The following is a 16696-nucleotide window of genomic DNA, read 5'->3' as shown; positions in this document are numbered from 1 at the left end:
CACTACAATTTAGCAAGGGGTGATATGTCTTGGTATTGTCAGTAAATTTTTGAGTTCAGAACTAATTTCACCGCCAGTATGATTGATGTAGATTAGAAAGAGTATTGGTCCAAGAACTGAACCCTTTGGGACACAACTTGTGACGTATTCTCCATTCAGATGATGCTCCATTTATGACTACTCGCTGTTTTGTATTTGTCAATCATGCTTTGACCCACTGTAGAATATTTCCATTTATGCCATGATACTTCATCTTTTCAATCAATCTGGGGTGTGGTACTTTGAAAGTGCAAGGAATATAGATGTGAAGCTTTCACCTAAATTTGGGTCTGATGAGTCTGTGTGGAGACTGACAATTGCGAAATGCTTTCTTTTATTTGATGGAAAGGAAAGGTGCTGGTTTTACGGATGGTCCCGAGGAAGCTACAGGGAATACTTTTGTCATTATATCACCAATTTCTTCTTCTCTCTGATGCCCCATCTTTCTAAAATTGAATGCAGAGGCTACAAGTTACCATTTCTGTTTGGCGTTTTCTTTCAAAACAGACACCTTTCAGCAAACTATGACATTCCATCAGAGCATAGACATTACAAGAAACTTGAAAAAAACGTACAAGAACTTGAGGACAAAAGACTGCTACTGTATACTGTTATAGTGTGCCCATTCCTCAAACTGTCAAGGCTGTCAAGTTGCTGTGCAATGGTATTGACATGTGGACACTTTGAATGCACAAGAAAGAAATCTAAACCTAATAAGAGAAAAGCAAACGTCAAAGAATGACTGTTTATTTTGATCCATTTGTTATGAAAATGCATACAGTGATCATACAGTGTGTCACACTGTGACAGGAGTATTCATGTGGTTTGAGAAAAATTGTCCAATAAAGGCAAACAGATTTTGTGTTAAATTTTCTGTGTGTGTTTTTTAGCCGCTTACCCGCGTACCTTTTAGGATTTTGAGTGGACGCAAAACAAAGAATTTACTTACTTTGGCCTTATTAGTTGTACATGATGTATGGCTTCCTGCACCTTGCTGTAGTGATCGGGGTCAAAGTTCAGCCGAAATTAACACTCTGAAATACACCCCTCCCCCTCTTTTCAGTACTGTTGCAGTCACGCAGCACTCAAAATCCACGACTCAAATTTTCATACAAGAAAATGCACAATGACAACACAAACAAATACTAAGCATGCACATTTGACTTCAAATGCACAATTTATTCATATTTTGTGAGTTATATCTGTACAAAAGACCACCTTCACGTAGTTTCAGTTTGAAAGAGGTGGGGAGGATTTGAAGAGTCCTTCCTTCTTAAATACAAAAGTTATTGCAATCAAACTGACTATGTGTATTTTTCTGGCATCAAGTCTATTTCAAAAGAAAATTTAATCGAGGGTCACAATACACTGTCATGTACAAACCTTCACAAAAGATGTTAAACATTTTTGTATGTTTATTCTTTTTATAAAAAAGATACAAACTGCAAAGTTCTACTCTAGAGGTGTTTAGAAATATATACAAGGAGTTATCTTTTTTTTCAGAATTCATGGATAACATAGAATCTGGCAAGAAGCAAACTTTGTGTCATCGAAAAATGAAATCCCTTCTCAAAGGGACAATTGCTGTAACTGTTGATGACATTTTAATCATTATTTTGTTCTGTTGAGCAAATATTTTCAAATTTTATCCCTACAGGGGTCAAAAGATGATGCATTGCGTATAACACATAATGTTATTGTTGACTGTGGTTTGCAGTGCGTACATGTAAGATGCATTTCAGCACTATGTGTGATGGGCGCGGACAAAATTATATTTACAAAGCACACTACTGCATTCAAATGATTTAATTTGCATCACAAAAGGTTATCATGCGCGAAGTTCCACTTGCGTATACCACCTATATAGTCCTGCAGAGCAAACATTATCTCAACATATGTACAGTTTCAAAAGTAACATAAACATAATTTATTTAAAAAACACACAAAAATGAAGTATTTACAAGGTTCTAGCAACAGTAGGTACTGTAACCAAAGGTTGCACGCTAATTGGTCCAGTCTCAACAAAGCTGGCCATTTTGATTGGTACGTCACAGGGCATTGCTCTCTGAAACGGATTTGTTAGCCAATATAAAATCAGCTACCTAAATCGCCCAGGCCATAGGTACCAACTTGTCCCATTATCCTTTTATCACAAAAATGGCAGTGTTTAAGACAAAAATATATATTGCAATCTTGTACTTTTCTGGATTTTTTTCTTGATCAGTCAGAGATACACTGAGCCAAGAAATTGATGTCGGCAAAATGAGCTTCAAAGCATGTAAAAGCTGCGAATTTTGAAAAGAAATGTTTTTCTGTGATACACGGTCCTCCACTCTTTCGAAAAAAATGACCTCAATAAACTACAACAAAATGATCAGGAAACATTTAAACTCTGGATTCTGTGGTCATTTCAACGCAACAGCAGACATGGTGAATCTTGACCTTCAGTATTAAAGGGAAACAGTCGTCGGTACTGCGCCTCTGCGAGTTTCTTGTTTACAAACAATGTATTTCATGACGATATCTAGATGCACCTCATCATCGTAGCTGCAACATTTAATTTATACGATGCAGATTATGACAGACATGTTTTAACTTTCATCAATCACCATCGTACTTGGATACAGTGTTGCCATTGGTCGTATGGGTCCCATAGGACCTCTGAGCGCTGTTCCGACGACTGTATACCTTTTCAGGAAAAGGTTCCAATTATCAGGTTCCCAGTAAGCCATATTACAATTTTACATTATCCTGGGGATATGTTTATGTTAATATATTTTGAAAGGCCTATGAGAGACCAGGATATTGCAATCGTAAAGAGGATTGCGCCAAGCCTGGCTTACCTATGTATGCTAACCTGCTACGACACTGTGGACAGACAAATATGCTTTAGCCGAGCAATAATTAAAAGTTTCTTTTGCTTTTCAAGCAGTTCTTTGCAGTGCCTTAGCACATCTTTCTTTTCCTTTTTTTTCTAACTCAAAATCACACCATTAAATAACTGCACTTGAGAGCGGCCATCTTCGATACTGAACGAGTAAGATCATCAATACTGAGAATTTTCACATTGGACGCTTACGGATGGAAGCTGAAAGTTCTGCCGATCCGTCTTGCTAACATTTTTTTAGAAATATCTGCACTTCATATACCTGCAATTGGCGACTGTGCATGGTTACAAAGCAATCAACGGGGTCGTCTTCACGTGGTGATATGAATATTCATAAACATGTTATTCTGTCACAACGTTTTGCTTTGCTGTTCACAGTTGGCATTCAAGACCTAAGCATCTGATTCACATTCTAGAGGTAATCACTCTCGCTTCTCATACTGCTCTGACTGTGCAACCTAGCCGGGTGATTTGACTTGGGTTTCGAATCTAAATTAATATACACGGCTGACCGCGGAGACACCCCTTGTGACATATCCATGTAGTCTGCGTCTTGCTGATTGGCTACGGGAGTTTTTGGCATGCCGGGTGTTGCATACACAGGAGAGAGCTCGCCAGATTTTCTGATGGACTCTGGAATATCAACCTGGCGTCGATTGAAACCGACGTAACTATCCTTGTACGGATGGGAGGTACCATTCTGAAGCAGGGGTCCGCTGCGTTTTGGACTCATGATATCCGAGTTGTTCAGTACAGCCGCGTGAATTTGTGGGAGTCTGCCATTTATATTTGCATCCAGCATGGTGTTGCTGTGGACGCTACCATTTCTTACCCCCTGCAAAGTACGGAGGAAAAGAATGTGATTTTTTATCATAATCAGAAAGGAACAGTGAAAATAGCAAATTGTTAAACCACAGAGGATGGTGGTAGTCAAATTCACAAAAACCGTTAAGAAGAAAAGTTCTCAGAAACAACCCGATATAAAGCCAACTCAAATTAATCAGTGGGTGTTTATGGCAATATAAAGTTTTCAAGGCGTAAATGTTGCACATTTTTAAGTAAGAAAACTTCCATATGTTATGTTTTTTACGAGTAACTTGGATACTCTTGGTATTTCTATACATCGTTTGCAATAAGTGCTTATGCAGTTCTGGGATGATATGAAGACACTTTGCGCACTTTGATAATGAGGGGAATATTACATCAGCTGTGAAATTATTTCTGTTCGCTTCTGAAAGCTTGACCTCAAGGCGAAAATAATTATGGAAAGAATGTTATGCTCTACCTGATCAGGCTTGCTGTAGATATTCCTAGCCACGGCTGGTGATGAATAACTGCTCATGTATCGCTCCGCCTGGCCTTTGTTTTCGTAGCATACATTGGTGTGGCTGGTAGACACTGGGCTGGTCACTGCCGCGCAGTGATTTTGGTGATGTTTCCTGTTTCTTCTGCGACTAAATAAAATCGACACAAAATTGTAAACATATGTTTGGCCTGGAGAAATATAGAAACTCTGGCACCCATGCTTTGAATAATGGTATATTTATATTTGACTTTGAACTTGGGGCATAGTTCTAGCTAAAACGTTAACAGGATGAGAACTAACCACAGCAGAGAACGGAATGGACCGAGCCAGTTCCTTATCTGACGCTGAGAACCAATAAATACATCAAGCTTTCATATCTTCTATGTACGTTGTGCATGCAGCATTTTAAAAATAACCGGACCAAAGTGTGCATGAAAATAAAAAATGTTTTCGAATAAAACTATTTTCATAATTCCTATTTTAATCATCTTAGAAATTCCTGGGTTTTTGGATCACCAATGTTTGTTTGCTAATATTTTTTGTTTGCATTTGTTGTCTTCCCATGAACACTTGCATATCTTATTTACTCAGTCTGCAAAACAATACAGTTTAACCGTGGGAAAACGTATTAAAAATTGCAAATGATGTATATTTGAGTACCTGTGGAACTGACCGAAGATTTCGAAAAGTAATTTAACTATTGGCAAAGTATTCCGAGAAAGAGGCGATGATTATTACCTTTTATAACAACAGACAAAGACGATGATAGTAAGGATGAGAACCACTGGAACTACGACACCAACCGATATGTAAATTTTCTCCTGTAGCATCATGGGAGCTTTGGTCTCATAGGCTGTAATGTCTCGGTATTGACATCTCTTTCCAGTGAAACCACTCACACATCTGGGGAGAAAGGTGGGTATTAAGAGTAGGGGGTTGGTTATACAGGATGAATGAGGTGGTGGGTACTTTGAAGAGAGATCTATTTTCGTCATTCAGTGCAGTGACAGAAGAAACACGAAGTAGGTCGTGTTTCCCGTACAATGTGATAAAAATAAGGTGTAGAGATGCCGAAGTTTCCGCCTTTGCTTGTTCTTAGCTGTCCTCGTCTGCTGTCGTTCACCTGAACCGATTGGTTTCCCGCCCAGACGACACGTGAGATGATTTAATTCGTTACAGTTATGCTCAACGGAAAGTAGACGATGAGATTAAATGATACCTTACTCAATTACTAATTTACATCAGACACTTTATTTCTAAAACTACACTAGTACCTCACAATATTGCTTGCGAGCGGCAAGTTCTCAAAGACAAGAATAACAAATACCAGACCTAAATGATTCCTTAACATAACAGTCGCTTGCCTGCTTCTCTGCCGACATTTCAGCAAGAACTACAGTTGTCTTTTTGTCGCTGTGTAATTAGTATCGTGGTATAAGATTACGGCAATAAACCAGTGGAAAGAGATAAGGCACTCATGTCGGCAGAGAAGCAGGCAAGCGACTGTTATGTTAAGGAATCATTTAGGTCTGGTATTTGTTATTCTTGTCTTTGAGAACTTGCCGCTCGCAAGCAATATTGTGAGGTACTAGTGTAGTTTTAGAAATAAAGTGTCTGATGTAAATTAGTAATTGAGTAAGGTATCATTTAATCTCATCGTCTACTTTCCGTTGAGCATAACTGTAAATGTTTGATAAGGACTAACTAAGATTGCATATTGCCTAGGACTATTTTACTGCAAAACTAAACCAAAATTTTGCCATTCTTATGGCACTGTAATCAGAATATAACTGAGATATTTATTCACAAAAAGGGGGGAATGAAAGGAATCGTTCCATTCGGAAATCATTTATCACTTACTCGCACGCTAGTTCGTCGATTGCATCATAGAAAAGGCAGGTGCCGCCATTCAAACAATATAAGACGTAAGCCTCTGGACAGGTGTCGTGGTGTTTCGGCACTTCTGTCGTGACGACGGGGATTTCTGTTGACAACGAAATCATGTGGTTGGTGCGTGATTTCTTATCATGTGGTTGGTGCGTGCTTTCTAATCATGAGGTTGGTGCGTGTGCAACAATACAAATCTTCAGAATATTGTATGTGAATTAGTTTGGTGAATGTTTTGCAACGTAGAATGAGAATCATACCAAAATCCACGGGCAACATGTATACATCTGTCCTTCATTTCAATATATAACAATGAACACCAAGTGCAGTAAAGACAGGTACCAAGCAAATACAACGAAACACAGACGATGGTATCACACATTCACTTTTTAAATACAGTTCACAGATCATTACATTGAATATACCAGAGTTCATTACACTGTAGGTGTTCAATAAAGTTTTACATGAAAGTGCCGATCTCAATAACCGAACGTACAAATTACAGGAGCCGTGCGCATTCTCTCGCTCTCACCAGGCGCACATACATCCCAGCATGCTTTGCATTGCCATAGAAACTGACCTGTGCAGTTGACGCCATTGCCGGTGTAGCCTGCCCGACATAGGCACTGGTAGCCATTAGGTGTGTCTATACAGAGTGCGTTCTCATCACAATCTGCCAAGCCACTCTCACATTCATCTGAGAGAAATTGAACAACAAACAAACATATTCGAGTGGGACGAGGCACAATACGATAATCCACAAAAACAACAAAACAAAAACAAAAACAACATTGTGCAAACTGTTCTATTTGTGTCAGTATCACTACTGGGACGTAAACGAACAATGTCCTGGTCACACTTAACCCCCCCTCCCCTTCCCACCTTTGGGATAAATTGCTTGAAAGTAGAAAGATGCCCTTTTCCATTTTGAAGATATTTACATGAAAATCTCTGTATTACACAGCTACTGAGAGATAAACTACCCTGACTGAAATTTAACTTTTCTCTTGATTTTCACATTCTACGCTCTACATATTCCATTCCCTGATAAAGTCCGAAGTTGAATGTTTTACCTGGCAGACAGGAAGTGCCGTCAGCATGGAGACGGTAACCATGGCGACACGCACAGACAGCCTTGTTCAAGAGTTGCACGTCCTGGTAACACAGCTGTTCACACTTGCCGTTGAGGATCGAGCAGGGATTAATATCTGGTCAAAGAAAAAAAATCGATGATTATTAGTCATTTTTCTCCACATTGAAGATATTTACATATTAAAGGAATTACGCTCAAAGGTCGTATGGGACCCATTCGACCAACGTAAACACTGTATTCAAGGTACGATGGGGATTGATGAAAGTTAAAACATGTCTGTCATAATCTAAATCGTACGATTTAAATGTTGCCGCTATGATGATGAGGTGCATATAGATATCGTGCACGAAATACATAGTTTGTAAACCAGAAACTCGCACAGGCGCAGTTCCGACGACTGTGTCCCTTTAACGAGTTACGTTCAGTTACTGTGAGATTTGCTAAGAAGTCTTTAACGTTACTTAGAGTTTGTTTTATCTGAAACTGTGCGTAAATGAGACGAATTGAAAATTAAAGCGACGACGTATAAATATTTAGTTTCACAATCAATTTGGCAATGTAGGACAGTATTCGACGCTCTTCAAAACATTGTCAGCAAAGTTCGCATGCCATACCTTTTCAATAAACGCCAATATGAAGTATTGATGGCAAATATCGGAGTTGCTGACATGGTTGTGGAGTCGGCTGTTTGCATTGCATTCGATGTCTCTCAATATCTTTATCGATACAGAGTGGTTTTTATCCCTATGCCGACGCAAACACGAGAACCAACAAGATCCTTTGACACGGAATGCATAGTATAAGCAGTTTGACATAATGTATGCTATAGTTTGTTTTAAATTGTAAGAAAGGATATCTCTCGAGGGAAAGTGATCGAGACTTAGAACGTGTTTACCCATATAGGGCTCACATTGCTTGCCAGAGACCATTTTGAACAAGACAGCCGGGAAAGGAATTGGGATCTGACAGATTGCCGCTGGCGAAAACGACATGAATTTTTATTTCAGCCAGATCGGAAGTGGTTACAAGATAAATTATACCTGTATTGGTGACCTTTTTCGCTGATGGATGAATTATCTGAAGGCCGGAAGGTCTGTTCATGCCGCCGCGTAGTTGCACACGATTTACGCCGGTCTCCTTGTTCACTCTTATAATCATATTATGGGCAACGTCTGTGTACCATACGTTTTCTTTGAACTGTGTGACGGAAAACGGCTGTCCGACTTGGTCATTGGTCACTATTCGACGCTCAGTGCCGTCTAACTTCATTTCTTGGATCATCTCGTATTTACCGTCGGCCCAAATGATTTTGTTGGCGTCGTAATCAATGGCTATGCCGTTTGGCCAAGTGATGTTCTCCGACACCAGGACAGCGCGCCTCCGTCCGTCCAGGCTTGACACTTCTATCTTGGCTTCTTCGCCCAAGTCAGTCCAATACAGCAAACTGCAATGAAACACTGAATGTCTTTAACAAAGAACAGGTACACATATAGAACGACTTTCGACCAATTTCAAGGGCTGAGTTTACGTTACCTATACAAATGTCTATTTCAGACAATATGCAGAAATATCAAGCAATTGTTGAAAACTGCTCAAATTTAATTAAGAATTGGAATATCTTATGACATGAGAAAGAGGCCGCTTTCTTGTGACTGCATTTTACATTATAGGAAGTACTGGGCTATCAATTCCATGACTTGTGTTCATTTTTCCGCTGCCTTAATTTCTGGACAACAAAGTATATCATTGTAGTTCTATACCATTTAATTCTTTCCAAGGTTTTAAGACATTAGGCCAAAGTAAGTAATTCTTGTTTTTGCGTCCACTCAAATCCTAAAAGGTACGCGGGTAAGCGGCTAAAAACACACACAGAAAATTTAACACAAAATCTGTTTGCCTTTATTGGACAATTTTTCTCAAACCACATGAATACTCCTGTCACAGTGTGACACACTGTATGATCACTGTATGCATTTTCATAACAAATGGATCAAAATAAACAGTCATTCTTTGACGTTTGCTTTTCTCTTATTAGGTTTAGATTTCTTTCTTGTGCATTCAAAGTGTCCACATGTCAATACCATTGCACAGCAACTTGACAGCCTTGACAGTTTGAGGAATGGGCACACTATAGCAGTATACAGTAGCAGTCTTTTGTCCTCAAGTTCTTGTACGTTTTTTCAAGTTTCTTGTAATGCCTATGCTCTGATGGAATGTCATAGTTTTGCTGAAAGGTGTCTGTTTTGAAAGAAAACACCAAACAGAAATGGTAACTTGTAGCCTCTGCATTCAATTTTAGAAAGATGGGGCATCAGAGAGAAGAAGAAATTGGTGATATAATGACAAAAGTATTCCCTGTAGCTTCCTCGGGACCATCCGTAAAACCAGCACCTTTCCTTTCCATCAAATAAAAGAAAGCATTTCGCAATTGTCAGTCTCCACACAATGACTCATCAGACCCAAATTTAGGTGAAAGCTTCACATCTATATTCCTTGCACTTTCAAAGTACCACACCCCAGATTGATTGAAAAGATGAAGTATCATGGCATAAATGGAAATATTCTACAGTGGGTCAAAGCATGATTGACAAATACAAAACAGCGAGTAGTCATAAATGGAGTATCATCTGAATGGAGAATACGTCACAGGTGGTGTCCCAAAGGGTTCAGTTCTTGGACCAATACTCTTTCTAATCTACATCAATCATACTGGCGGTGAAATTAGTTCTGAACTCAAAAATTTACTGACAATACCAAGACATATCACCCCTTGCTAAATTGTAGTGATCCTGAAATTCTACAAGCTGATTTGGACAAGCTACAAAAAATGAGTGAACACTGGCGGACGCATATTGGCTACAACAACCCCTTCAATAAATACTCAATGAACAATATTTCACCGGGACGTGCAACTGAAAAAAATTATCTACTTCATTCTACCTTAAAACCCTCAAGCAAATGTGATAAGTTTGCAAAAAAGCAAACAGAATGTTGATCTTATCAAACGATCATTGTCGATCAAATAAAAAAAATGTCATTCTTCGTCTTTACAAGCAGCTTGTGAGACCACAACTCGAACATGCAGTACAAGCTTGGTCACCATGGCTACAAAAGGACATAAAAATCTTAGCACGGCAAATAATACCTAAACTCCAACACTACAATTGTCAAAATAGACTTAAACAGCTTGGTTTCGCGGCGACATGATTCAACGCTAGAATTTGTTATCAAAGGCCATGACCTGTAACCTTTCACTTGAGTTAGCAGCCGACTCGAGAACTTGAGAACACTGTCCCAAACTTCATAAACTAACCGTTCGAGTTAACAAGAAAGTACTTTTTTTCAGCAAGAGTTGTGGACACCTGGTATAAATTACCAGCCGATGTCATTAATGCAGAAAGTGTGACTTCCTTCAAGAGCAGCTACGACCGCTAACTACAAGTTTGAACTTTCACAGAGGGATTCTAATATATATTATATAAATATACTTTCCCATACCCAAACTGAACAAAAAAGTACATAAAGGCCTTTCGTTTACAGGACTGATCACTGGTTTATTTTTTGTTTTAAGTTAAAATGGACGAATTAACCAAATTTTTGGCAAACCTAAAAGACCAATTAACTAGGATAGGCCTCAACACTTTCCGATTTTTCCGTCTGCCATACTCTGAGTCGTGGTACCCAAGTCCAATCGGCCGACTGAATCTCTCTCTGTTCAAGTCCCGATTGCTCGCAATGACCATGCCTTCAAGTTGCCGTGCGAAGGTTTCCTGTTTTTTAACTTCGATTATTTCCCTGCTTTCATCCATTTTTTATCGTGACGACAAAGCCACAACAGGCAAAGCCACAACAGACAGCGAGAACGTGAGGCCCCGGCGTGAGGCTGAGAGTATCGACAGGTGTAAATGTGTAGAGAGTACTGTTTTACGTCACCGCATGGTCCATTAGTGAAATCTGACTGCCGTAAAGGAGTGTTTCGTCGCAAAGTTAAAAGCCACGACTTGTTTTTGAGACAAAATAGCGCCACCAACGGCAAGATTTTGAAAGGAAAGTTTGTGGTTTTTTCCAAAAAATCTCCAAAAACCGAGGCGCGCGCGGACGCAAAACAAAGAATTTACTTACTTTGGCCTTATTAGGAGACAACAGCCGACACTAAATTATTGTCCGTATTTTAAAAGGTCGCAGTCGAGAGGGACAGAAGTTGATAGAGTACTTACTCCAGGTGTGGGTACACGGCGATGCCACGAGGCGATGATATATTTTGTGAAATGATAACTTCACGATTGCTGCCGTCCAATTCACTTCTGACGATACGACCATTCCTGAGAACGAAGAACAGAGACACGCGAATGTTACGGTTTGAACAAAACTTTCCATGTCATGGCCCTTTCCCCAATAATTTTATTTCCGACGTTTGTCGAAGATTCTCGAAAACACCCGAATGATAAACCTTTAGCAGCGTCGCTGCAAAATGTTGCTTGACTGAGTATTTCGCATCTCCAGGCAAAGTACAACTCCATCGTTATAAACTTAAAGTAACATACGTCGCCAAGCTTGGGGTTTTCAGCTGCTATAGCTTGTATACTGTACGATACTATTACCAGTCATTTATGGTGTGAACCAGAAAAGTTACAGAGTTCGCACATGCCACTAATTCATTGAAGAATTCCGTCAAATCGTAAGTCAATAAGCAGGGGGAGTTTGAAGGATGATTTGAAACAAAATCTGAATACTATAGGGGTTCATGAGAGCTTCATCACAGAGACAGAGATTTTACTGAACAGGGACATTTTAAACTTGACGGAAGTAACCACTATGGTTCTAATCGGGGCGTTTGATTTACAGTCTCCAAATCTTCCAGTGTTTTTGTCGATCAGGTTACCATATGCCTGCCCTTTGACCCATCGCTTCAATTAAGCGGCATATGTACCCCTTCTTGGCAAATGATGGGATTACTCCGTCAATTTACGTCTCTCGGGGGTCAAAGGTTACACTAAACAGAAGCAGCAGCTTGCTTTGCGTTACACTTCAACTTTACCGAGGCAAAAATCGTTCTCAAATATCACATATTGGACTTAAAGCGACAATCAATAATAAACAGTTATAGCTACCAGGCACTCGTATTAGCTCAAGGAGAGAGACCAGTGGATTTAAGTCTAGCATGTATAATGTTTTAAAGTTCACACGGAATAGCAATACTGTTGCTTCCTTATGTGGTATTCTTATAACTGAAATCCCTACGTATACCTGTATCCATTTTAAGTAACAGTTTGATTTAAATAGGTTTCTCGAAAATTGAAAGTCTGGCCGCCCCATTTTCCGTGCAATGGGCCCTCCTCGAAGTGTCATAGGTCAAGCCTGTTTGTGATTGGTGCCGCGGTGGATTCGCAAAACTGTCACACACGCGGAAATGTCAATAGCTGTTTTCTTGACCCCGGGAGATTAAAAATAGACCCTGTCGAAATTGACAACAAAATAACATCTCTACTCTAAGTTGAGCTCTACCACTCAAAATAAGCCCGTCTGCCGGCCTGTGACCTTTCCGCATCGTGGGAACTTGAGTTGGACTCAGTGACCAGACTATCTGTCTTGATGTAATGAAGCAGGACTGACAGAGGAGAAACTTTTGGCAGAAATATAAAACATAGCGAAATTAATACCATATATCATTTTTGCATTGCGATACATGCAAAAGCGCGCCACCAGCGTTAAGAACTTGCAAGTTCGGCTTTGCTACTATTCAAGGATGCACACTCACTCCCGTTCTGCCCAGTAGAGTTTTCTGTGAATCCAATCAATCGCCAGGCCTTCACATCCGTTGATGTCGTGACCAACGACAATTTGACGGTTTGATCCATCGATTGACACCTTCTCTATCATGTTAAGATCTGCATCGGCGTAATACAGCGCTTTCCCTGACAAACAGAAAACAACAAAATGTGTTAGTAACGATATCATCAATAATACGTTCGGACAGCGCCTCCCAGGCCAATTATGCTTGTAACTTTTGTTTGTGTTGAAGTGCAAGTTGAGTGTCCGCTGAAGTAACTTAATATTTCGATGGAGGTCAACAGTACGTTTTCGCGACGAAATTGCACACAAGAAAAACAGAAAACAGCGAATCGCCCTTGGGTTTTATGTTTTCAAAGTAAAGAGATCCTTAAAAAACAGACCCATACCCGTCCCCCCCCCCCTTCGTGATTTCACCCGAAGAGAAGTGTTGGTCAACTTACCAACGGGATCGTAGTCTAGTGCCACCACGTTTCTCAAGTTAGAGTGTAAAATCCGCCTGTAGTCTGTACCGTCAAAGTTGATACGTCGGATATCGTTGGTGTTTGCAAATACAGCGAATGGCTTGTAAGGAAGCGGCTTTGGTTCGGGACACCCTGTGCTGTTACAGTCCCGGGCACCTAAAATGTTGAAAGGAGACAAAATTAACGATTAATTATCTCGCATGCGGAACAAAATCTGTTCTCATTTGTATTATAACGCTTACCATAGTAACAAACTATGGAAGGACGCGTAAGATGGGTTATATTGATGATTACTAATGTTGTAAACATATTGTATTGTTCTTTAATGTCAAATCATACATAAAGTTTTTACCGACTGTTTTTCAGATAATGTGACCTTTACACCGCCAACTGTTTACAAGAAGTGTGCTTTAAACGTCGAGCGACACAATGTCCATTAGAAGCGGGCGGCGTTGACATGTGGTAAACATTTACGTGTGCCCTCCTCCTCATATCCGTGTCCTTGCGCGAATGGGATCACTCACATGGGAAAATAACCAGTTACCCTCGTGTTCACAACACAATCGCCGAGATGAGGTTACACCCGCGTCTTCCCCGGGTTAAGTTAGGAAGGGCAGTCGTATTCTTGTCAGTGTCGTTTGCTTAAGCTTGGACATGGCAATTACAAAACGTCGGGTCACCGTACATCATTCCGCGACTGTCGACTCTCATATGAACGCCGCAAAAGACAACGTACATATTAAGGTAGAATGCACCTCGGGGACAGATATTCGGGGTGTCAGATTTTTACAATTCTTTTCGGATCTATCACTTGTTGGGGCTCATTTTACAGCTCTTGGAGTAAGAAAAATTTTCACCATCTTAGTTTTTTGAAAATCAAAAATGTTATTTTTCCTATAGAGTGTGCTCTTAATTTTGAATTTCAAATATCAGTAAATGTCAGGTAATTTGTTTATCTAGTACCAAACTTTGGTACATGGTACATGGTGACCCCTGATTATTATTCTTGATTTGGTAAAAGAGTGGTCGAAAAGTTTCACTGAGAACATTTTGAGCAAAGGTTTAAGTATTTCACTTTCAAGGCGCAAACTACCTAAAACAAAAGATCTAGGCGAAAGATGTCCAATTGAGGGAACGATAACTGTAACTTTTGGAGATAGTTTTATTATTTTCGTTCGAGAAAACAAGTGCATCTTCTTCCTCTTCTCCAGAAAGAATGTTGAATTACAAATTACAGCGCCCCCTCCTCCCTAACAAAAAAAAATGCATTGGATGCAAAATGGAATCCTATTGTTGAGTAACAAATCCTGCACTGGAATTAAGTTCACAGTTGTCGGCAGAAAATATTTGACATTGCATATATACATGTTGTGTTGTCAAGGTGAACACATGGCATTTCGCAACGACTTTCGGACCAGAAAATGTATCAAACAAACAAAATAGAATGCGAATCATCAAAAGTTGCTGGCAATGACAATTTTAGAATTGTCTTCTTACTGATTGGCTTGGACCACGGCTGTCTGTATGGGTGGACAACGGTAACATCCATCGGCCGCTTGGTCAAAAGGTTGGTGGAGATGCCAACGATGTCCCCGCCGTTATACTTGTTGGCCCGGGTGATCGTGTTGCGCTTCCAATCCGTCCAGTAGACATGGTCCAGAAACATAGATAAGGAGTACGCCTGCCTACTGTTGAGAAACCATAGCATGTGGAATTTGAAAGCTTTGTACTCCTCCTTAATCCCCATGTTCCTGATTTGATGCGATTGGGAATGCAAGGACAGAATACTTTACTTGTCAATTCTAACGCCTTCTTTCGAAAGAAGAAAGCGTCACTTCGGCACCAGTGTGACCAACATGTATTCCAGACACTGTTTTTGCGATAACCACTCACTACTGATATTTTACATGTGGTGCTGAAAAACTGCCTCAGAGAGATGCTTGTGTGGAAATTTCATGGGTTTGTCTTTCAGTTACATTGTCACGGCATCATTGTGCACACAATCCTTCGTAGAAAAGTTCATCTAGCTGGCAATTTTTCTGACCTAGAATTAGATCGATCGTAAAACTCTGACTTTGAACTGCAGCAAGCTCACGGACAAATACATATAAGTAACATTTGGCACTTTGCAAATGTTTACCACAAGGGGTGCTAGAATTTGATATCTTTACCGGCCGTGGCAACAATTTCGTCAAAACTATTGGCTAGAGTACACTTCGGCCGTTGACCAAGTACAACCAAGGTCAAAATATCTGCACGTCAACAATAATGTCTGGAGGCAAACGGAGATAAAAGTGTAAGTGGGTAAAGTATTGTTAACACGTGTAACCTTTTCGTTGACCCTAGAAATACAAATCTGTTTATCATGTACACAACGCTACCAATCTCAGAATGGAGAGTTTTTCTAACACAAGGTCCGCAACAAGTGATTGGGCATGCGCAAGATGGGAGGAAGGAATATTCAGAGACAAAGAGAAAGGCTTAAGGGTTGTCGTAACATAATAAGCTGACCTTGAACTTGTCCAACATTGGCAACGAATCAGATGAGGGAACCCTTGAGAGGTACTCAAATGTTGGAGGGTTTGAAGTGTACTTGTGAAAAGGAGACAATCGTCCGCTGGTCGTCAAATACATCGGATTATAGCTTAGCGCCCCGTAACCGTCAACTTTATGTACTTACTCTCCCATGAAGTGCACAATCTGTCTATCAGTCCCGTTGACGTGTATCGATTCTAGAGTCTTGGTTCCGTTGTCGACCCAGTAGAGTCTCTCGTCGATGAAGTCCAGTGTCAGGCCATTAGGCTGCACGATGGAGCTATACACCAAGGGAGACATCTCAGTACCGTCCAGTTTGCTCTGGATGATTCTCGGTGAAGCGCCCCAGCAGGACAAGTAGAGCCAACTGAATGGACGGACCAGAAAAAATAATTGTCTGACGTTAGCAAAAATCGACGATTATATCAGTAGGGATGTCAATAGAAATTACTAAATTATGCAACATCGACGTTCTAATGCAACGTGTTTTCGTTGTAACCATCACTATCACCATAAATGTCACCATTATTGTCATTGTCACTATCACTGTCACCATCATTATCATCATCAATGTCACCATTATTGTCATTGTCACCATCAATGTCACCGTCATTATCACCATCAATGTCACCATTATTGTCACTGTCACCATCATTGTCACCATCACTGTCACCATCATTATCATCATCAATGTC

The 16696-nt window shown here is 40.1% G+C and overlaps 1 protein-coding gene across 1 annotated transcript in view; it reads right to left on the bottom strand.

Annotated features, from left to right (window-relative positions):
* Nucleotides 1–1182: 1182 nt before the first annotated feature.
* Nucleotides 1183–16696, bottom strand: part of LOC139122845 (low-density lipoprotein receptor-related protein 4-like) — a 66303-nt gene continuing 50789 nt past the window's right edge. The window contains exons 7-18 of the mRNA XM_070688656.1: nucleotides 16147–16368; nucleotides 14964–15154; nucleotides 13446–13622; nucleotides 12971–13127; nucleotides 11430–11534; nucleotides 8253–8656; nucleotides 7193–7327; nucleotides 6700–6816; nucleotides 6093–6216; nucleotides 4971–5135; nucleotides 4212–4380; nucleotides 1183–3761 (exon numbers count right to left, since the gene is read on the bottom strand). Of these exons, the coding sequence (XP_070544757.1) occupies nucleotides 3339–3761; nucleotides 4212–4380; nucleotides 4971–5135; nucleotides 6093–6216; nucleotides 6700–6816; nucleotides 7193–7327; nucleotides 8253–8656; nucleotides 11430–11534; nucleotides 12971–13127; nucleotides 13446–13622; nucleotides 14964–15154; nucleotides 16147–16368 (2389 nt within the window). The 3' untranslated portion in view covers nucleotides 1183–3338. The remainder of the gene's footprint in view (nucleotides 3762–4211; nucleotides 4381–4970; nucleotides 5136–6092; nucleotides 6217–6699; nucleotides 6817–7192; nucleotides 7328–8252; nucleotides 8657–11429; nucleotides 11535–12970; nucleotides 13128–13445; nucleotides 13623–14963; nucleotides 15155–16146; nucleotides 16369–16696) is intronic.

The sequence above is a fragment of the Ptychodera flava genome, chromosome 22, assembly GCF_041260155.1.
Source record: "Ptychodera flava strain L36383 chromosome 22, AS_Pfla_20210202, whole genome shotgun sequence".
Classification (NCBI taxonomy): Eukaryota; Metazoa; Hemichordata; class Enteropneusta; family Ptychoderidae; genus Ptychodera; species Ptychodera flava.
The sequence above is the reverse complement of the archived record's forward strand: the minus strand, read 5'-3'. Positions and strand labels throughout refer to the sequence as shown.